The sequence below is a fragment of the Juglans regia genome, chromosome 6 (assembly GCF_001411555.2).
Source record: "Juglans regia cultivar Chandler chromosome 6, Walnut 2.0, whole genome shotgun sequence".
NCBI classification, from domain to species: Eukaryota; Viridiplantae; Streptophyta; class Magnoliopsida; order Fagales; family Juglandaceae; genus Juglans; species Juglans regia.
The window spans coordinates 17822998-17846964 of record NC_049906.1 but is presented as its reverse complement, the minus strand read 5'-3'; the positions used below and the strand labels follow the sequence as shown (position 1 = coordinate 17846964).

Here is a 23967-nt window from a genome sequence, read left to right as displayed (position 1 = left end):
CAAATCTCTTTTTTTCTTTTGCAGTTGGGCAGGACAAAAGTGTTTCTTAGAGCTGGTCAAATTGGCATTCTAGACTCCCGGCGGGCTGAGATTTTGGAAAATGCTGCAAAACGGATTCAGCGTCGATTCCAAACGTATATATCTCGCAGAGATTTTATTTCAACTCGAGCTGCTGCATCTGCTCTCCAAGCATACTGTAGAGGTTCTGTATACTTGCTTTAGTTGGACCTTCTTTATCTGATTTAACATCTTTCTTTCGTTGAATTTTAGGTTCGTTATTGGTTGCTTTTCTACCTGGAAAATCCCTACCCATCCTTTTCCCATCCATAGATAGAAGGAAAGGAAAACCTTGTTAACATGGACTTCGTCATTATGTGGATTGAGGTTGAAAGTGGAGCCGATGATGAGCATGTCAAATATGGTGTTTTGATTGCCCATTATCGATATCACCAAGGCTTGTGTCACATCTTCATGATTTGGTCACACGCAACATACTTGTTATTGGCAGTGTTTTGGTTACTGTTTGCATCACATCTATCTCCACACCTCCAATGCCACCTTTACTACCAAATGACCATTACTTGTGTCACTAATTTGCACTCTGCCAGCATCATCTGTTCCTTAAAATGCATAGTTCTGTTGCTTTACAGCACAAGCAACTTCACCATGGCCATCTTATAGTCATCACTACCTAAATATTGGTTTTTGTTTTGTTCTATTTTATGTTCTTGCAGTAATGATGGTCTTACTTTCACGTCCATTTTGCGCTTTGCTGCCTGCTGTGGGTTTCACATGGCTGTTGGGCCCCATGAAACTGGTTGTAGTTTTGGTGACGAAATGGTAGTCATCATATAATAGTGATTTATTTTATCGTCAGATTAAGGCATAAAAGAGTTGAGTTGATTTTATCACACTTATAAAAGGCTCTTTCGCTGCACATAATTTGTGGGTTCTTGATTTTATGTGTGGTGTCTAAATTGAATTTATCATGAATCATTGTGTTGTGATTTTTTGTTTGTTTTGCTGAGTGGAACGATAATTAGCTTCATAGTCTCACACAAACATACTTCATTGCATAAAATTCGTGTTTGTTTCAGTTCCAAATGGCTAATATTTGTGCAGGATGCCTTGCTCGAAAGATGTATGTTGCAAAACGGGAGACAGCAGCTGCTATTTCAATACAGAAATATGTGCGCAGTTCATTGTTAAGACGTTCTTATCTGAAACTAGGTTCAGCTGCAATTATCATACAGTCCAACATTCGTGGTTTCTCAACTCGCAAAAAATTTTTGCACGAAAAGAAACATAGGGCTGCCACTCTAATTCAGGTAAACCTAACTGAAGATATATATGTTGTGTTGTAGAATTTGCAGTTGTTGAAAGCCATAAATAATTCTTAATATCCATTTGTGTGTGAGTGATCTTATGGTTACTTTGCTGCTTTTTCCAGTTCTTGGATTATATTGGTGTTCTTTTCTTCTGTCCTACTGCAGATTTTAGTTTTTTCGGTAAATTGCATAGATTATTCCTTACTTTGGAAAAAAAATATGGGAGTACATGCAATGCTCTTGTTCTGATCTCATTGTTTTTAATAAATATGAGACTTGCTTGGCAGTCATGATTTTAACTGGTGTTTAAGTGAACAAAAGTTCAATATACAGAGCAACTCAGGCTGTTGTGTTGTTGATAAAATCTGGTGAAGTTGTCTTTATAATCTTTGAGTTGCCTTGATATTGTATACAATTGTCCGGTTGCCTGCTTACTTTGAGTTCACTCTCATATGTATTGACATGTAATATGCATTTCTAAGGCTCGGTGGAGGATGTGCAAGGTTCGTTTGGCTTACCAACATCGCCAAACTTCTATTATTGCCCTACAATGTCTTTGGAGGCAGAAAGTGGCAAAAAGAGAGTTCCGGAGACGTAAACAAGTGAGAGTTTATTGTTTACTGAAAGTAATTCCATACATCATCAGTTCTATATGTTCTCAGCCTTTTTTTCATTCACTTTCTGCAGGAGGCTAATGAAACTGGCGCCTTGCGTTTGGCTAAAAGTAAACTCGAGAAGCAATTAGAAGACTTCACATGGAGGTTGCAGCTTGAGAAAAGATTGCGGGTATTGATTTTGATTTCAATATTTTTGTTTTGGATGAGACCTTGACTTTTGTCAGTATCTGACAAGTTTGTATCAGAAAGTCCTATTGCTGTTCTGCTTGTGCAAATCTATCTTGGTACTTTGTTAGCAATGGATTCACTTCAAAAGTTAGATGGAAATGCTGTCTTGGTTCCAATTTCTGTAACATGTTGTGTATGAATTTAAATGTCTGACAATCTTTAAAGATATAGCTAATATATGTAGTGGCTTAGGGACTAAAAAAAGATACATTTTGTTGGATGTGTGTTGGCTTCTTGTTGGATGCATTTTGTTTTCTGGATTAGTAATTTAGTTGTTGTCATAGCCAATAAATTTTTTTCACAATATTGGCAGTCAGCATTTAATAATGGGTCTTGATGATCTATTACTGGTTAAAGTTTGTGAAGTGGAACAGGTGAAATGGCAGTATGTTGGAAGTATATAAGAACCCTAACTACCGATAAAAAAAAATAATAGCCCTATCTTGAAAAGGATGAAAAAAACTTAATTCTTAAGGCTGATATAAATCAAGGCCTAGGTTTTCAACTTTCATAACATTGATAAAAACTCTTATTTATTTATTTATTTATTTATTATTTTTTTTATAAGTAAACATTTTGTATATCATTTTTATTGCTTCAACATAGATAGCCTGAGTACACAAAATGATATACAAAGGTATGCCTATCTATGTTGAAGCAATAGAGACAAGAAAGTCATGAAAGTCAATGCCATTAAAGTCTACAGTTATGGCCCATGTACGAGTTCTAGTAAACAAAGCTCTTAATTCTTCTATTGTGCGGTCCTTGTCTTCGAACGTCCATTCATTGCACTCCTGTCATAGACACCACATAATACATATTGGGACTATCTTCCACACAGCTTTGATTTGTTGAATGCCTCTCAAATTTGTCCATCTTGCCAATAGTGCAGCCACTGTAGCGGGCATAACCCAAGCTTCCTATAATCTGCTGGACACTACATTCCATAACACTCTAGTAGTATCACAGTGTAGTAATAGATGATTCACTGTCTCTCCGGTTTTCTTACACATGCAGCACCAATCCACTATAATCACCCCATGTTTCTTCAAGTTATCTGTTGTCAGGATCTTTCCCAGGGAAGCTGGCCATGTGAAAAATGCCACTTTAAGAGGCGCCTTATGTCGCCAAATCCTTCTCCATGGAAACTGATTATTTGGCGAGTGTGTGAGAGACTTATAAAGAGCAAATCGAGAATTTACCTTTACTTGCCGGTATCCACCACAACACATCAGCTCGCTAGTTGCTCGGTTTTATGGAATATAGTAGGCTGAAAAAATCATCAAAGCTGCCCACTTCCCAATCTTGGGCTGTCCTACTGAAATTGATGTTCCATTGGACTTGTTCCCCTGATATCATCATGAGATCAACCACTGAAGCTTCTTTTTCACATGCCACCCAGAACACAAAAGGAAATATTTCATTTGGAGCACTGTTTCCACACCATATGTAGCTCCATAATTTAATCCTAGTGCCCTCACCCAGAATGAATTTTGTATGTTGAGTAAAGACCCCCCATCCTCATCTAATGTGCTTCCAAACTCCCACTCTATGAGCCCCACACGTCTCTCTAGTACACCAAACCAACCCCCCTCCCCCTCCCCCCAACCTCTGTATTTGCACTCAATAACCGACTTCCATAGTGCTTCTGGTTCCATATTATATCTCCACAACTATTTTGCAAGTAATGCTCGATTAAAAACTTTCATATTTCTAATACCCAACCCACTGGAGGAGATTGGGGAGCATGCCTTGTCCCAATTGACTAGATGGAATTTTAATTCATCTCCCACTCCACTCCACTTTACAAGAAATCACGTGGGATGCCATACTTGCAGGAATAGGGAATAGAGATAGAAAGTAAGTAGGTAAATTAAACAGCGTACTCTTATCTTCGCTCTATCTTCTTGATCATTGTGTCCCATATTGGAATAGCTCTTAAGGCAGCCCCCAAAGGGAGGCCAAGGTATTCCATGGGGAGAGAGGCAACCTTACATCCCAACGTGCTAGCCAACTATCTTATGTTGTTAACACTTCCAACTGGCACCATTTCTGATTTGTCAAAATTCACTTTCAAACCGGACCTTGCTTTAAAATAGAGTAGGAGGGCTTTCAGTGTCCGAACTTTGTTTTGGTCTGCCTCACAAAACATTAATGTATCATCTGCGAACAACAATGAGAAATGTTAATAGTACCCTTATTGGGGCCACCAATTGGGAAACCCACCATAAAACCATTAATAACCAGTACTGAAATCATTTTGCTAAGCGCCTCCATGACAAGGACAAAGAGAAGAGACAACGTGTCCCCTTGTTTTAAGCCTCGGGTGCTGCTAAAAATTTTGCTGTTGATATACACCATCTGATCCACGAACGTCATCTCTCCCCAAATCCGCACCTCCCAAGTAGGTACAATAAAAAGTCCCAGTTAACGTCATAGGTTTTTTCCATATCCAACTTGCAAAGGATCCTTGTAGTGCCTGCTTTTAATCTACTTTCTAGACATTCATTAGTGATAAGAATTGCATCTAGGATTTGTCTACCCCTTACAAATGCATTTTGAGGTTTTGTAATAATTTTCTCCAATACCTACTTTAGGCGAAGGTTGTAACAATCTTCTGCAAAGGATCCTTGTAGGTGATTTGCAAGCATCTTGGAGATTATTTTGTATACACCATTCTCCAGGCTAATGGGTTGAAACTCCTTTACTTCCGATGCCCCAACCTTTTTAGGTATCAATGCAATAAAAGTAGCGATAAGGCTTTTCTCAAATTTTCCAGCCGAGAACAATTCTTGGAACACCTTCATTAGATCCTCCTTCACTACTTCTCAGCATGTTTGAAAGAAGCCCATAGAAAACAGTTCAGACCTGGTGCCTTGTCTTTTACCATTTTTCTCGCCACTTTATGCACCTCCGCCTCTTCAAAAGGCCTCTCCAACTAAGAAACATCATGTTGCTCAATATACTCAAAATCGAGGCCATCAAGTGTTGACCGCCACCCCTCTTGTTCTGTAAGCAAATGTTCAAAAAATCAACATGTTCATGAATCACCTGGCCCTACTTACATTCCACGCCATCTATTTTCAGCATCTCATTGGTATTGGTTCTCCTATGCGAGTTAGCAATTCTGTGGAAGAACTTCATACTTTGATCCCCTTCTTTCAACCACAATGCCTTTGATTTTTGGCGCAAAGAAATCTCCTCTAATAAGATATTCCCCTCTAAACAGTTTAAGATCACTCCTGTTTATAAATTAAAAATAGAATCTGATAAAGGTAGTAATCATAGATTTATTACCAATCCAACTTTGTCTTTTGAGATAGCTCTTCTTGGGAGAACCCTTTCCTCTTGTATCCTCTCTGACTCCTAAATCTCCTCCAACTTGACTATGTTGCGTTCCCCTATGTCACCAAAAGATTGAATATTCCAAAGCTTGAAATCTTTTTTTAGAGCTTTCATTTTACTTGCAAATATGAAGCTTGGGGTACCATGAATCTGATATGAGGACCACCATTGCTTGACCCTGTCCACAATGCCTTCAATTTTCAGCCGCATATTTTCGAACTTAAAAGTACCGACGCCCTCCTATGATCCGAACAGAGATGGGGCAGCCTCTTTTGACATACATCCGGATAATGACTTTCCCATTCCGGTGAGACAAAAAATCTATCCAATCGAGACCACGTGAAAGTAACCCCCCCCCCCCAAATGAGCGGAAGGTCCACCAATTTTAAGTAAAAGATACATTCAGAGAATTTTGTCATTGCTGGTCGTAGCCTGTTATTTCCCGAATGTTCACTTGGGAATCTAATCAAAAGCTAACGGGAGATTGCCATTTGATTGGCTGGCATGGCATATTGATGCCATGCTTTAGCCAATCGAAAATTGGCATGTGGCAATTCTCTATTAATTTTCAACTTTCATAACATTGATAAAAACTAACAGGAGATTGCTGTTTGATTGGCTGACATGGCATATTGATGCCATATGTTAGCCAATCGAAAATTGACATGTGGCATTAGTATGCCATGTGGCATTAGTATGCCATGTGGCAATTCTCTATTAGTTTTGTAATGGGAGATAGACAGAGATACTTAATTGCGAGTTTTTGGAAGTTCAAGTATCAAGTTTGCAAAAGCTGAAAACTTAGGACTCGATTTGTAAAACTTGAAAACCTACTGATTTTGAATTTATCCCTTTCAAAAAAGAGAATCCATTTGGAAGAGGCCGGTAATACATGATAGTGTTTTTTAGCTTTGCCATAACCAAATTATTTCCCTGTTTTTTTTGTATTAAACCATATGATTTTGTGTTGGCGGATCATGTGGCTGATTAGAAGTACAATCCTTACTGGGAGTACTTTGGAATGCAGGTTTCTCATGAAGAGTCCAAGTTGGTAGAAATTTCAAAACTTCAGAAAATAGTGGAATCATTGAACCTTGAACTAGATGCGGCTAAATTGGCGACAATCAATGAGTGCAACAAGAATGCAGTACTGCACAATCAATTGGAGTTTTCGATGAAAGAGAAATCTGCTTTGGAAAGAGAACTCATTGGAACGGCTGAACTGCGAAAGGAAAATTCATTTTTAAAAGTAAGTCCTGTTTTTGATTGATTTCTTCCTCATTGGTTACACTAATGGTTCATTTTTTAAGATGAGCATTCCTGCAAAAGTTGGTTCTTCCAAATACTTTGTATTGCCATTGAGGATGATCTTGGTCGAGCCATTTAAGCCTTATTAAATTACTTAACAATTTGTTAACTCAAATGAATGCAGCGCATGATGGTGCTTGCTTATGATTTTGACTATATTTTTCTGGATCAGTTGATACCATATTTCTGCCCATAGCATGTGATCCAGGCATATGATGAAATAGGGCTGTAATCGGTTTGGTTTGGTTTTAAGCTTACTGGTGAACTGCACCGAACTGAACTGGTCGGTTTTGTAATAATCAAAACCAAAACCGACCAGTTTATCAAGAAAATTGAATTGATTGGTTTTTTGGTTTATTTTTGGTTAGGTTCGGTTTTATAGGGGTATTCGATTTGGCCCTTTTATGTTGGGATGGTTGGTTTTGTGACACAAATGTATATTGTTTTAGCACAAATATCAATTTTTAGAGCCAAAAGTATTACTTTTAGGTCAAAATAACAGCATATGTACTAGCGCGCACATATCATTATGTAAAGTACAAAAGTTTTATGGGACACCCTTTGAGTTTTGGATTATTTTGATCTAGCACCTTTGCCTTTTTTTAGCAATAACCCCTCGTGGTACACTTTTATTAGAAATAGGACACTCCTTTTTTCCTTCCATCACCGTTAACAGAAACCATGTGAACCAATCGTAGAGTGCCACATGGCAAGTTATTTTTTGAAAAAATAATATTCTTTATGAAATAATAAATTTATTTTATAGTTAAAAAACAGTTTTAATTATAAAACTAAAAAGGTGGACGTGTTCGCCACCATGGGGAGATCGGGTTGCCCTGCAACCACGGATCCTCAATAAATCTATCTCATTTCCTGTTTTCCAGTTATGCCATATCTTTCTTTCATTTGGAGAAATATTTCCATGAAAATTGCTTCTTTCTTTTCTGACAGAGCGCTTTGGATGCCTTGGAAAAGAAGAACTCAGCACTGGAACTTGAGCTTGTAAAGGCTAAAAAAGATGGTATTGAAAGCATAGAAAAGCTGCAGGAAGTTGAACATAAGTGTTCTGAGCTCCAACAGAATGTTAAAAGGTTTTGTTTCATTTGATGGAAGCCTTTCTGGTTATGTTGTTTCAAACTTTAATTCACAGTTTATTGTGCTTGATAAAACTATAATTTTGGATTGGAACTTTGTTATCTTGTTGTGCTTTTTGTTCATTATCTCATCTCGCTTATAAAAACTCTTGAGATCAATGTTAACTATTTTTTTTCCTCTATGTTTATTCAGTTTGAATGGTTTTTGTGCTCTTTTATCCTGATTATATCGATCACATTGTTTATTTGAATTATAGTCTTGAGGAGAAGCTCTCACTTTTAGAGGATGAGAATCATGTCCTAAGACAAAAAGCTTTGAGTGTGTCTCCGAAGCACAGCCGTCCTGGTTTTGCAAAGTCATTTTCAGAGGTAAGTGGGTTTTTCATCTAATTAACTGTTTCACAACAAATGTATTTTCAGCTTTATTTCAGTGTGTTTATTTGAATGGCTATGTACCGTTGTTCTAAAGCTGTGATTTTTCTAAATGGGGCAGAAATACTCTGGTGCACTTGGTTTTCCCCAAATTGACCGGAAGCCTGTGTTTGTAAGATAACATCTCTATCAGTTTTTGTTGAAGATGATCCACATTGCATCATGTTGATTATTATTTCTTTTCTTTTAATGTACATTGTATTTGATGCAGGAATCGCCCACACCTACAAAGCTAATTGCACCGTTTTCACATGGTTTGTCTGAGTCACGACGATCAAAATTAACAGTGGAGAGGCACCAGGTTTCCTCTCTTTTTCCTGTAGCCTTCCAATTTAGATTTTGCAGCTTACTGTTTATAGTATAGATAACATTCCCAAATAATGAAAATTTTAATTTTACGCTTCACTCATGTGGCTTGAAATATACATTTGAGGTGCAGGAGAATTATGAATTCCTTTCAAGGTGTATTAAAGAAGACTTGGGGTTTAAAGATGGTAAACCGCTGGCAGCATGCATCATATATAAATGCCTTCTTCACTGGCATGCTTTTGAGTCTGAGCGGACACAAATTTTTGACTTCATAATCGAGGGAATTAATGAAGTCCTGAAGGTGGTTCACTTGCTTCAATTCTCATTTTTTAATCTTATTTATAAACTGGGATGATATTAGTCTGATTGATATTACAATGTGGTTTACCTATTTTGTTTTCTTTACTTTATTAGATAGCTACAATTATTTTAGAATCTTATCAATCCTGAATGATGAGTGGGGCTCATCTTATGTATTTGCTTCCAAAGAATTGCGAACTGAGGTATCAACATTGTTTCAGGTTGGGGATGAGACTGTTACGTTGCCATATTGGCTGTCCAATGCCTCAGCACTTTTATGCCTCCTTCAGAGAAATTTAAGATCCAATGGTTTTCTGACCACAACTACTCAGCGTTCTGCCGGGTCTTCTGGGTTAATTAGCAGGGTTGGGCATGTGAGTTTATGCTGACAAACATGGCCTTATAGCAAATTTTATGTGTTTAAGTTATGTGATTATATATACGTATATTTACATTGAACATTGGTGAATATTCATGAGTACGATATCTTCTGGAAGAGATTATGTATATATGTGTGTACATATATATATTTTTTGACAAACATGGCCTTATAGCAAATTTTGTATGCGTTTAAGTTATGTGTGTGTATAGCCAATTTAGCAATTTTGCAACAAAATTGGTTTCGAATTGTTAGCTTGTCGATATGATTAATGTATTTTGTTTTTATTTATTGTTTTTTGGGTGTTGGATAACAAATTCTTTGTTGACTTATTATTTTCCGGATAGTTATTTATTAAGTAGGACCTCCCAAATTTAAAATGACTAATTGAAAACAAAGTTATAAAAGACATGGGAGAAAGATGTTATTTCTTCATTTACAAGAAAAAAACATGGGAGAAAGATGTACGAGAAGAGGAGGGATGGGGGAGGGTGTTGGAAGGACTGCAGTAAAGAGAAGAAAGACCGCAATTGGCTAAAGAGTTACAAGAACAGTTGAACTGGGTAGGTTTCAACCAATACACATTTTAATGGCTTAGACTGAGGTATTGTAATTCTTTCCATTTATATATGCTGTCTTTTATTTTAAAGAAGAAGAGAGTGATTGCCTGGGGCAAAACTTTAGCATTTTTTGCTACTCTATTATGTGCATATCATGATACTTTTTTATAAGTCACTTAGTAGCTTGTCTTTCTACTAATGATTAAGGCTATCTATTATTATTCTTGATATTGACATGCTGGTTCTCGAATGTTTGGCATGCGTTTTTAGGATAACAGATGTATTATGGAGTTAATTTTGTATTTGTAAATGTAAGTTTTCTATGTTTAGCTTAGAACTGCATGTACCTTTAATGGTGAATCAAGACAAGTTTTGTCTCTCATTGCCTTAATTAGTTCTTGCATAGAGATATGTGTGTTTCTGGTTTTCAATATTGCTGTACTATTTGTACATGGTGAATAATTTTTATATGAGATAAATCTGATTGTTTTCAGGGTCTGAAATCTCCTTTCAAATTTATTGGTGGATTTGAGGATGGCATTTCACATGTAGAAGCAAGATATCCTGCTATTCTATTCAAACAACAGTTGACTGCTTGTGTGGAGAAGATTTTTGGTCTGATCCGTGACAATTTGAAAAAAGAATTATCTCCACTATTGGGCTCATGCATTCAGGTGATTGTTCTCATTATGTTGGATTTGATGTAGAATGATACGTGCCAAAGTGTGTCAAATGTTAGCTATCTTTTTAATTATTATTTTATTTTCTCATTTTTATATTTTGGTGCTTAATACATAATCTAAGTGACAGTTTCAGTGCGCACATGGAAAACTGTGTTTAAAATGATGGCTGCAAATGGCTATTACCTGTTAGTATTTTCATGTAGTGATTATTTTATATAGGTAATGGATTTACAAAGCACCCAAAGCTAAGGTGTACAGCTCCTGGTGGTATCGATATGCTGTACTCCAATTCAAATATTTTGACATGCATTAGTTGTTTACATTAACATTAGTCTACATGTGCTATCTATTTTTAATTCACCATACATGAGCTTATCTTTCTGAGTTGGTTAATTGAGTTGTGTTCAGAAGTTTAGATTATTAGAAGGCTATAAAATAAACTTTTAGCAATCCCTTAGTGTATTGCTAGGTTGGCTTGTTTTGCAGTTTTGATTTCTTTAGTTAATGACAAAGGGGGTGGACATCTGCAGGAATTTATCATTTATGTTTTGTGGAAATCTGGTGGAAAAATATTATTATCATCATATGAGTTCAGTTTCTTCAAGGCTTAGTCTTGATGTTATACGATTGATCTTACCTGGCCCCTTTTTTTTTTTTTTTCTTTTTTTTGTTATTATGATAACCTGCAAAATCTTGCAAGTCACCTATTACATTCTGTCTTTTTTTCTTTTGTCAATTATTAAGGCACCCAAAGCAAGAGTACATGCTGGAAAATCATCTAGATCACCTGGAGGTGTTCCTCAGCAACTACCTAGTAGCCAGTGGGACAATATCATCAAATTTTTGGATTCTCTTATGAGTCGATTACGTTGTAATCATGTATGTTCAAAGCAACATTCCCTTTGTCAGTATTGTTTTTTATATATGCTTATTGTTTGTATCTGTCTATTTGATAAACACATCTGGGAGTATAATTTCCACTTTCTGTCTGTTCTTCACTATATCTACTTGTGTTAGATAACATGCTTTAGCACAACAGTAGTTCAAAGAACTAAACACAATTATTTACAAAGACAATTTGATCGATTATGATCTTCATATCTTTCACATGAGATGTTTTATGCACGGGCATCAACCTTAGACATAGGTATGTACATGATCATGATGGTGTCAGGTCATCAATATACAAACAGAAATCTACCTCGTGTCTTCTTGCAAACACTGTTGATTGTGCAGCCCCCTTGGTTCACACACAAATGTTTGTCAGCTGGCAATGATGCCTAGGCACTGTGTTGTTGCCAGAATCCATGTTGGTGAGGGAGGATGCAGATGTGTGATGCAGCAAAAGATTGCAAATTTAACCAAGTGCTTGTCGGTGTATTTTCGGCGGGAGTTTCTGGCCCTCATACTCCCCAATCTCAGGAACTTTGTGCATGGTTTGTTGAATTGGAAGAAATGGCTAAGCTAAGGTCTGTCCAACGTGTGGGATGAGGCACAGTAGAAAATAAAATTGGAGCAAGGGTGTTGGTGCTTTCCAATTGTATACTGAGATGGGATGATTGGGGAGAGTACCTGCTGGTGGCGTTGTGGTTGGGGACGATCCTGCCCCCTTAATTTCTCTGCCCCCAAACCAATTTGGCATTTTATCATCAGATTGGGAATTGTTTGCTCATAATTCTTCAACTTACTGTACTCCATAGGAATAAGATACGAAGAGGTAGATAAAATTTTGACTCCTAGGAAAGGAAAATTCTCCATTGTTGAGGTCATCACAAATCGGGATGATAATCATTTTCCTTTGAGAAGCGTTTGGATGAATGAGATGCCTCTTAAGGTTGCCTTCTTTTTATGGACAACTTCTTTAGTGAAGATCTTGACAATGAACAAACTTAAGGAAAGGCTGGATCGTCGTAATTGACTGGTGCTGCATGTGTAGAAAAAATAGAGATAGTGATTACTTTTTACTTTATTATGAGGTTGCTAGGGCCACGTGGGATGATTTCTTCAGCAAAGTGTGGCTAGCATGGGTTATGCTTGGGCGGGTGCTGGATCTTGCCATCTGGAGGGTTCTCTGTGGCATCTTGCAGTTGGTTTCCATATACTAGTTCTAACTTGAAGTTTTCTCTTGTATACGTCTTTGTGCACTTGAGCTATGCCTATTCTTCTATTAGTATTAATAAAATCTCTTTTACCTGTAAAAAAAGACAAGCAGGTGCAGAACACTGAAAAAATATTTTAGCAAAATATTTGGTTTCGAACAACACAAATAAGTAGGAACACGACAATTAATGTTCTATTTTAACATATGTAAAGCCATGCTCCGTGTGGACATCAATTCTAAGTCAATGTGTACTTGGCTGAAAAGCTTTTGTGAAGACTGCTGCATTAATTAAAGGTTGTTTCATTTTTGGAAAAAAAGGTTGAAGTCAATGCGTGTATAGATCTAATGCCTCATCCCTCATGAAACCTTTGTTTCATTGCACTTCATCTGATTTAGAATCTGCTGGACAGTATTGGTTTTTCTGTGTCATCCCTCATTAAACCTTTGTTGCTTTGCACTTTTTCTGTTTTAGAATCTGCTGGACAGTAGTTTTTCTCTGCCTCATCCCTCATTATACCTTTGTTGCGTTGCACTTTTTCTGATTTGGAATCTGCTGGATTGTGCTAGTTTTTCTCTTTTTCAAATGTCAGTGTTAGAATCGTAGTAATAAATATTTGGCAGCTTCTGTTGATGTCGGAGTTGTGATGGGGAAGTGTCTAAAATAAGTGAAGGATATTAAAACTTGTCAGACAAGTTTAGATGTTGAAGATGTTGAAGAGTTCCTACAATTTGGTTGCATCATAAAGACATTTGTACAGCATTTAAGAATTTGGTTTCTTTTGCCTTCTGACATATGCTCATTCAGGTACCCTCATTTTTCATCCGTAAACTAATTACCCAGGTTTTTTCTTTCATCAATATCTCACTTTTCAACAGGTAATCATCATTTATTGTGTTGTTTGTTATGTCCTCGGATGAATAATTAGTTTGTGTATTGAGTTGGTTTTCTTTCTGTTTGGTCGGGGTTGATGTAGTCTTCTCCTCCGACGTGAATGTTGCACATTTTCAAATGGAGAATATGTGAAATCTGGTCTAGCAGAACTGGAGAAGTGGATAGTATGTGCAAAAGAAGAGGTAAATAAAATCTTGATTTGACATGAGAGCTGTTACAGTAGTTGAATTTATATGTTTAAGGGCCTGATTGTTTTTCTAAACTGTAGTTTGCAGGAACGTCTTGGCATGAGCTAAATTATATTAGACAAGCTGTTGGGTTTCTGGTATAAGTGATGGGTTTTTTAATTTTAAAAGCTTGCAGATATGCTATTTACACTTAATGCATCACTGAATTTTTTTAGGTAATACATCAGAAGAGGAAAAAATCCTTGGAAGAGATAAGGCAGGATCTTTGTCCGGTAATATGTCACATATCGTTCATCTATTTCTTCATTTCATCCTCTCTTTTGACTTAGAAAAACCATTTTGGGTTATAAACAAATTATTGAAATTGTGATCATTGGGCAGGCATTAACTGTTAGGCAAATCTATCGTATAAGTACCATGTATTGGGATGACAAATATGGTACTCAGAGTGTGTCAAACGAGGCAAGTTTCATTTTCCATTATAGTTCAGTAAATTTGGTTAATATGCGTTGTATACGTTTTTAAATCCTTTGGGTTAGCAGGTGGTTGCACAAATGAGGGAAATCTTGAACAGAGACAATCAAAATTTGACCTCCAATTCCTTCTTACTGGATGATGATCTGAGGTAATATGCTTGCCTGTCCCAATCATATGGGTAGTGTATGTATAACATAATTGTTGTTAAAAAGAAATAATTCAGCAATGAATAATTCGCTCCTTTTGATAAAAATGTTATTTTACCAAAATTTAACGTTTGTCACCGTCTTTTTTTCAACTCGGTTATTAAATTATGTGCCCCATCTTTATATACTTCAGTCTAAATTTCTCTCTCACATTACAGCATTCCATTCTCTACTGAAGATATAGATATTGCGATTCCCGCTATCGATACTTCAGATGTTGAACTTCCAACATTCTTGTCCGAGTATCCTTGTGCACAATTTCTCGTCCAGCATCAAAAGTAAATAATCTCTGCAATCTTCAAAGGTATAGCATTTATTTTAGCCTGATATGCATTCATCTTAGGCTTTAGGGATTGTTTTACACGTAGGAAAAGAGGTTTTCTCCCTACTTAGCATTCAGAAGGAAATCTAAGCAATTAGTCATTAGATAGATAGTTCTTGCTGATTACCGAATCAGTAGTTTTCCTCCATACTGTTGGTTTAGCAAGTAGCCATCCAGGCTTGTGATGGAATAGATGACTCTTCTCTTCACTTAGAAGGCTTCTTCTTTTTATTCATTATTTTTTCTATGAAGTTTGTATATATTAACGCAGGAATTATACCGTTGTATTCTAAGTGCAGTTATATATTTCTGTTCTACGTACGTTAATTCTAGAACAGAATTGGTTTATTGCTGTAAATATTCAATATATTACATATTATTTTTAAGGTGGGCAGTCTTTCATTGGTTATTTCAGTATCATTGCCATTAAATACATTTAACCCCAATTGCCACGGGAGATGTTGTAGTTACTACTATTGTTTTGAGGAAAGAATGGAACTGCTCAGGTATTTTGTGCGGATTCGTTAAATTTGTTTCATGTTTATCATATTGTATTTCTCGGTAACAGTGCGTGATATGCTGCTTTCCATACACCTTAAGGGAGATTATAAAAATGAGTCATGAAGTGTCTAATTGCCGTACAATCGCATTTAAAAAGAGTGCGGTCTATTATTAAAAATTAATTTTTATATTATGTGGGTCTTATATTTATTTATTTTTTTCAAAGTGATTGCGTGCTTGTACACGCATGATTGCAACTATTATTTCTTTATAAAATTATATGGAAATTTTGTACTTGGGAAAAATATATACTGTCTACGTGAAACTAATGTCTATGAAATAAATATCAAGAGGTCAAATTCAAAATTCATCTGTGATGAAGGTGAAAAAACTCAAATCTTTTGTTGTGTTTGTTTTGGTTGAAAATATATTTTAAGAAATTATTGTTATACTTTCGTGTTTGGTAGGGTAGAAAATTGAGAAAAAAAAATGTATAGTTGGTTATGGGGAAATTAAGCTTTTGATACCTAACCTATACTTCTCAAAAGACTTGTCTTTTCAAATTATTGTCACCAAATTCTGTGACAATTAGTTGACCACACTAGTCATTTTTTTCAAGAGTGCAATAGGCAGCAATACCTTGTTTAGAGCACGGGCATCAGTCTCTTCAAACGCTGCTTTTCATTAAAATTTGAAAGATGTCTTTCAAATTACTGCATTGGATTTGGTGTACACATAAATTTCCAATTTTGAGTTCAGTATATCTAAGTTAGGAAACAATAATTTAAACATCAAATTAAATTCTTAATTAACATATAATTAGTATAATTGTAAAATATGATAAAAATAAATTAAAAAATAATAATATTATATTATTATTTTGATTAATCCAATGTGGGGTTATGTCAATGGAGTTTTGGATTTATAGAAAATATATATTTTATTAAATTTTGAAGATAATTTGAAGAAACTAATGTCAATGCTCTAAACTGCTTAGCTCAACCAACTCTTTTAGGAGATCATTTTTCTATAGTCACAACTAACATTTAAGAATTTTTAAAGTAATAAATGGATAAAACTCAACTAAATGCTAACTATTATAGGAAATGAGAAGTAAAAACTATAATTATTCGGTACTTAGTAGAGTTCTATAATTTTCATATTTTTGAATTTATCTTAAGATGAAAATCTAGAAAAAAAGATGTTGCAATTCCTTTTTTTTCTTTTTAATAGAAAAAGAAAAAGAGAGAAAATATGTCTGTACAAGGAAAAACAACTCAAAAGTACAGCAAAACAATGCCAAGGACCATTGTAGAGACTACTTTTTTTTGGGTCGAGTAAATGCTTCATTAATCAATGTCTTGTAAAGTGTATACAACTCAAAGTCTCGACAAAACAAGGCATTACAACTACCAGCAATGAAGAAACTCAGCTCATAGATACATGGATGGCAAACAGCAAGTGATTAAAACAAAAACCACTTCTGCTAAGCAAGCAGCACGATTAGCATTCTGAATGGATAGATGGCATTTGGTTCGATCGGCTTGACCGTACGGTAATGGCATCAACAAGCTCATCTAAACAGCAGCACACAATCTTATATGGGGTACTGATAGGCTTACTACCCTATTACTACTCATCTACTAGAAAGGTATTTTAAGTTTTTTTATTTTTTTATCATTTTCTTTTAAGTATTTTTTTAACATTCTTAATCACTAAGAAAAAATTAAAAATATATATATATTTACTAATACACACTTCCTTAATCATTAAGTAAAATAAAAAAATTAAAAAAAAAAAATCAAATATAAAAAGAGTAGTAAATGGGTAGTAGTAAGGTAGTAATCCTATCATTATTCATCCTATATTTCCCTACTTTTTATTAAAACACATAATGATGATAAATGTGCTGGTCTTCAAAGTTGAAAAAAATTCTTTTTCATCAGTCATTATTCGTTATTTCACACCCCACACTTAAAAAAAAAACACCTCCACAGTCTATAAAAAAAAAAATTATAGGTGTGGGATATGAAAATGAATAGTGGCTGATGTATAGAATTTCTTTCAAATTTGTGCCAAATGTGTTATTGTAAATTATTAAATCTATATATAGAGGTTACACAATTGTGTATACAAATGGATAAGCATGACAGACTTCATCATTATCAGTGCTTCTATCTGCAATCGCATTTTCCATAGGTCTTTGTGGGACATATTGACACATGATGCTGTGAGTAATACTACTCATCATCCCAACTTCCATCATCCTATGATGTGTCATTAAATGATTGAAAATTATTTATTATATTTTACTTGTGAACCTATCATGTAATGCCACATCATAGGATCATGGGAGGATGATGGAAGTTGGAATGATGAATAGATTTTTTCTTCGGATTTTATTGATAGGAATGCTTTGCATGTGTGTAGTGGACCCACGAATGATAAAGACAGATCTGAGATCGTCACTCTCCCAAAAATAAGAAAGAAATTAGAACAAATAGAAATTTGAGTTTGAATATTTTTTTTAAGTTATTATATTTTCAAACTGATATGTCAAACATATCATTTATGTTGCTTAAATAGTAAAATTTAATTTATAATGTTCAAATTTTAAATTTTATCTTTCAAATCAAAAAATTTCACGTAGATATTTTATTAGAGATATTCTACAGATTCAAGAATAAACATTTTCATTATTGTTATTGGTCTTTCCTATTGTATTTATAGGGATACATGTTGCCAATTTTCTAACCCTTACAAAACGCCTCAAGGCCCACGTTACTTGTCAATTACAACAATTTACTTTCATCTTCTGTTATCAATAAGTTGCCATTTCTTCTAATGCTCAATACACTGTCGTTCCAATCTTGCCTGAAACACTCCCTCAACACATGTCATACCCTCCCCAATTAAAGCATCTTGCCCACAAGGTGGGGGTAACACCCCTGTAAAGACCAATACAACTCCCAAGTTGCATCCTCCTCTATAGAACCATGCCACTTCACCTAAACTTCCACGACATCATGATTTTTGGACTTCTAGTAGCAATGTTGCAGAAGTTACTCAAGTACAAGTTGCAATTCGCCAGTAGAATCGATTGGAGGCAAGGAAATATTGTAGTGGCCTAATTTGTTCTTTAAAAGAGAAAGATGGAAGATAGGGTGGATATGGGATTCTGAGGGAAGGTCGAGCTTATACGCCACCTGACTAATGCGTTGGAGAATATGGAACGACCCATAGAAGCAAAGGGAAAGCTTCAAGTTCTGTCGTAGTGCCAAAGATTGTTGCTTGTAAGGCTGGAGATGCAGGTAAATCAAATCTCCCACTTTAGATGATCATTCAGTTCAACACTTGTCATAATGAAATCTCATATGCTCTTGTGTAGTTGAAAGGTTGAGGCAAAGTGCTGAAAGGATGCAGCCCCAAGCTAACAATAAGTCTTCAACACCTTGGTTATGGGTGGTGCCAGGAATGCAAGATTGTAGATTAGGGGATGGAATACCATATATTGCTTCATAGGGTTTGTCTTAGTAAAATAATAGATAGAGGTGTTATACCACCGTTCATCCAAAGGAAGCCATTTCAACCAATTGCTTATGCTTTTCATTAGAGTAGCACAAATAGTGTTCTAGAGACTTGTTAATGTTAAAGATCCAACCATTGATCCAAAAGTTATAGGATTGTTGGATATTAATTTGGTTAATCATTTAACTCTCAAGATTATAACATTCCACCACGTTTCTGAATCCGACGTCCACGTCGGCCCACTATATCGACACTGACTTGATGGTTTCCCTTTTCCTTTTGATGGCTTTACTCATATATTAGTATTCAATGACTTAACACAATGTCCATACATAGTACTAAAACATTTTAATCAACCTATAGGTCGCCCCCTCCGTGATATGAACCTGCAGGAATGGAATTCCTTGAACCCACAATCAATTTGAAAACTCATCTAAGAAAGTTAAAATCAAGTCAATGAAAGGAGAATTTAGACCCGTTGAGAACTCGTTTCAAGAACCTAGATTATATTAAAATCTAGACCTGTTGAAGAATCGCCTCAAGAACCCATATTACAAGGAGGAACGCCACAAATGTGTGATTTACTTTTGATAAGTTCAAAAGTTCAATCAAGAATAAGAGGAGTAAACTCAACTCACAATGAAAAAATTGATCAAATTTCATAAACTTCTTAACATGAGACTACAAAGAGTATTTAAAACAAAATCTAATTAAAACCTTAGCCAAAATAAATCCCCATCTTCCAAACATGCCCCTGAGTGAATAGTGCCACGTCTACAGTATGACTACAATACTTGACTACAGTAATTTCTTGAAACCCTAGTTCAACAAAATAATAACTTTCCCAACATGCCCTTAAATAGGTGCCCCCCTTAAGTCATTTTTATAATAAATCTAATTATTCTAAACTAATAAAATAAGTCCTTTAAATGAATTAAACAAGTTGAAAGCCTTCAAGTGCTCAAAGCCTTTAAGTCATGTTGTTGCCTTCTTCCATAGCTTGTATCAAATCAAAACTAGATCTTCATCCTGTAAGCCTATCTTGAATGTTGGGCTCTTGCTAGACTCGTCTCAAGTGGATTGCATTGCCTCCTTGATATTCATTGCTCTTGATCTTGTAATTGGCTCATCTGGAACTTGCAAAATGATATTTAAGATTAGGTCCATTTTGGTGCTTATTATTCCCCCTCTCCTAAAAAGGATTCGATTTTGAATCTCCACCTGCATCAAAGGAAAAAAAGTTAGTAAGATTGAAAATAGCATAAATATGATATTTACCTTGAAGATCCACTTGATATGCATTATCATTAATTTGTTCAAGAATTTTAAAAAATCTATCTAAGCTCTCCTGCCATCAATAGGTAAATGCATTAAATCTAAATGAGTAAATGGATTAAGTCTATAAACAATTTCAAAAGGTAAAAATATAGTAGTAGCATGACCACTCCAATTATATGTAAACTCAATGAATAGCAAACCATACTTCCACAAATGTTCATGAAATACATCTAAAGTATTCCTTACACCAAAATGACCACTCCAATTATATGCAAACTCAATGAAAGGCAAATGATACTCCTGCAAACGTTCATGCAACAAGTCAAAAAATGACGAATGATACTCTCATAAACGTTCATGCAACACGTCTAAAATCTTCTTTACTTCAAAATGACCACTCCAATTATATGCAAATTCAATGAAAGGTAAATGATGCTCCCGCAAACGTTCATGCAACAAGTCAATGAATGGCAAATGATACTCGTACAAACATTCATACAACACGTCTAAAATCCTTGTAGTAGGGGTGTGCATTCGGATCTGGATGCTAAAATCCGGGCGGTTATCCGCCCGGATAACTGGATTCAATCTGGATATCCGGATTGTAACCGGATATCCGGATTATAACCGGATTTAATTCGGCTTTAATTTTTTTTTTAAAAGACTTTAGAACTTCAAAAAATGTTTTTATAGCACTTAGTTTTTTTTTTTAAATTTTGATAATAAATTAACAAACAAAATAAATAAAAAAGTAAAATAAATAAAAATGTAAAATAAATAATATTGTTGTTACATCACAATGGAAGACGTAAATTTACAAAAAAAAAAAAATAATAATAATACATCACAACTAATTAAACTAAAACATAAATTTACAAAGATCAAAATTTATTAGTCTTCACATCTTGTATTAATCCAGTGCTATTTTGGAAGTAAAACTGATATTGCTTGGCATTCACATAAACAGGTTCCTCTGCCATTTCAAGGGGCAAGGCCATTCTAGTGGGCTGCCCTCCAAGACAATGAGAATGTACCTAATTCAATATCCAATACTTGTTAACAGATCTCAGGCCAAATACATCCATTTTATGAACATAATCTGTGAACATAAAATCTGTTTATTGGGTATCCAACAACTACAACACCTTAAGAGCCTAAATAAATTAGTCCTACATCAGGTAATGTATTCAAGTACCTCAGATAACATGCAACATGATTATGACACTAATGTTTGTCTGTGGCAAACATAAGCCTCTATTTAGCTTATGTTGAAAGAATCATGCTTACCAGACACATACTGCCATGACCTTGCCTTCTGGCTTCTTAATGCAGTTATCAGAAGGCCAAATGATAGAACCAAAGCAAACATGCCATTTGCAAATCTCCATGAACTCAGTTAAGTTTGAATTTTCTCTCTTTGGGATAGAAACTCTTCTACCAGTCCCTGGAAAATCAAATCAACAAAAGAAAATAAATCAAGTTCTCAGAATAAATCCATTCTTTTCAGGATTATGGTCTGTCAGAAGCCAATACTGCTCATGTCTAACTGTAAACTAGTTGAACTAGTATGAACCAACATTTTATGAATTCCCTAAACAACCAAACAAGAAGTGAAAAGACAAAAATAGAATTACAAAATTCTTACTTTTATAGCTTGCTGCTTGAAAAGCATTGCTATTAGCAGACCAAATAATTCTCCAGCCACATGGGTGAACCTATTGATAATGGAGCAAGCTCCTAAAATAGACAATAAGAACAGCAAGAATGCTGTCCAGACATATATTTGTTAGGCCTAGGTTGTCATTAGAGCATACGTGAAACATGTAATAGTCTACTTAGCCACCAAACTAAAAACAAAAAACAGAACAATTGTAAGAGAGTCTGATTACTGTTGTTTGCCACTACCTCTCTCTTTTGTAGTCTTGTATTTTTACATTTGCTTTCAGCACCCTCCTTAAGCAGTGGTAGTAGCAGTTGTTTTGACTTTACATAAAACTGAGTTGAGTTACATGACATGAGATAAAAAGCACACTGATCACTTACAGCTCACCAAAATTTTAGTTAGTTGCGTGAATGTTGTATATATGTTTAAACTGAAAAGGGAAGAGCTGAAGACGTGTACGAATATGTGTACATAATCACTTACAACACACTGATCATTTCAACCCAAGTCCGGTCTCTCTTTAGCAAAATTAAACAAGAATGTGTACATAATCACAGTGGGTTCTGCAACACCTAAAATCAACAAAGGTTGACCTATTTAAATACAAAGAACTAAGAAACTCATGATCTATTTAAATTAAAAATGGCATGGTTCCGATAACTTACTGCATAAGGAGAGTTTTCAATGCATAGGGTGGGAGTCCATATGCTTAAGTTGCTGAAGTTGAAGGAAGATGGTTACCTTAAGCAGAAAAAAATGTAAAGGTTAAGTTAAATGGATAAATTAATAATAAAAAATCAAACTTAACAAATAAAAGTGTTTACATTCGATGTCAACGCGTTCTACATGCTCCTCGACCTCCCAAGAACTAAGTGGTTCACAACTCAACCAATTTTGCGTGCAAATTAGTGCTTGGACAGTCTCCAGAGCTAATGAGCTTCGGTATGGATCTATTACACGTCCACCGGTGCTGAATGCGGACTCGGATGCGACGGTGGAAATAGGGATGCTCAATACATCACGTGCGATCTCTGCAAGGATGAGATATCTAAATGAGTTATTCTTCCACCAATCCAAAATATCAAACTCAGGTATTTTTGGTTCAATCACATCCGACAAATACCTATCCATGTCCGAGCTAAGTACTGAACTGTTTTGCTTCTTAAGATATTGCTCTAGAGCTGTATCAAAATCTTCAGAGTCCAGGTCATCACCAATAATACTTGAGGAACTTGTATGGCCATATTTAATCTTCCACTACCTAGCCCATAGAACTTGTGGTATTGCTCAATCAAACGATTCATGAGCAATTTTACTTTGGCCTCAATTCTATCTCCGCATTCATCCCCTTTGCATATTTTTAACCAATATGACAAGGCTGTAATCTTATATCGAGGGTCAAGGACAAAAGCTACATAAACAATCATGTTCATCCTATCTGTTTTCCCCCAATATTTATCAAATTTAAGTTTCATAGTAGAAGCCATCTTCATCAACATATCATCCTCACTCTGACCCATATTGTTCAAAGTGTTCTCAATTGAACAAATTTGTTGAAATAACATATTAGATGTGACATACAATGAGCCAGAGATTTTCAAAGTGGCATCATAAAAAACTTTTAGAAACTTAATAAAAATACGAGCCATTTGCCAATCTTCAAACGGAGGTGCCAAAAGTTGTGACTCCTTCACTCCCATTAGTACGAAAGCTCTTTTGTATTTTTCAGCAATACTAAGCATTAGGTATGTTGAGTTCCATCTAGTAGGAACATTTAGACACACCATTTTTCCACACATAATATTCAGCTCGTTTGCACACGTTTTAAACATATCAAGCCTTGCTGGTGAGGACCTCACAAATCTAATTGCTTCTCTAATCTTATTTACAGTATCATGAATAATTTTTAAACCATCACATACAATGAGGTTTAAAATATGTGTAGCACATCGCACATGTATGAACTCACCTCCCAAAATTGTGAACTCATTATCTCTTATGTTCCTCCTCACATGATCAATAGCAACATCATTGGAGGAGGCATTATCCATGGTGATCGTACAAAGGCGGTTAATCTCCCAATCCACCAAACAAGACTCTAACATCCAAGCAATGGTCTCATCCCTATGATTAGGAATCTTGAAAAACATTATAATTTTCTTGTGTAATACCCAACTTTGATCAATATAATGACATGTAACACAAATGTAACTCTTGTTTTGCACCGA

The 23967-nt window shown here is 35.4% G+C and overlaps 1 protein-coding gene across 1 annotated transcript in view; it reads left to right on the top strand.

Annotated features, from left to right (window-relative positions):
• LOC109010545 (myosin-15) overlaps positions 1-15096 on the top strand; it is a 37361-nt gene extending 22265 nt beyond the window's left edge. The window contains exons 20-39 of the mRNA XM_018991414.2: positions 25-202; positions 1123-1328; positions 1811-1930; positions 2016-2114; positions 6546-6767; positions 7778-7917; positions 8178-8289; positions 8414-8464; positions 8564-8653; positions 8792-8962; positions 9183-9335; positions 10395-10574; positions 11328-11462; positions 13490-13560; positions 13659-13758; positions 13845-13901; positions 13980-14036; positions 14146-14226; positions 14307-14389; positions 14606-15096. Of these exons, the coding sequence (XP_018846959.1) occupies positions 25-202; positions 1123-1328; positions 1811-1930; positions 2016-2114; positions 6546-6767; positions 7778-7917; positions 8178-8289; positions 8414-8464; positions 8564-8653; positions 8792-8962; positions 9183-9335; positions 10395-10574; positions 11328-11462; positions 13490-13560; positions 13659-13758; positions 13845-13901; positions 13980-14036; positions 14146-14226; positions 14307-14389; positions 14606-14729 (2430 nt within the window). The 3' untranslated portion in view covers positions 14730-15096. The remainder of the gene's footprint in view (positions 1-24; positions 203-1122; positions 1329-1810; positions 1931-2015; positions 2115-6545; positions 6768-7777; positions 7918-8177; positions 8290-8413; positions 8465-8563; positions 8654-8791; positions 8963-9182; positions 9336-10394; positions 10575-11327; positions 11463-13489; positions 13561-13658; positions 13759-13844; positions 13902-13979; positions 14037-14145; positions 14227-14306; positions 14390-14605) is intronic.
• Positions 15097-23967: the final 8871 nt, after the last annotated feature.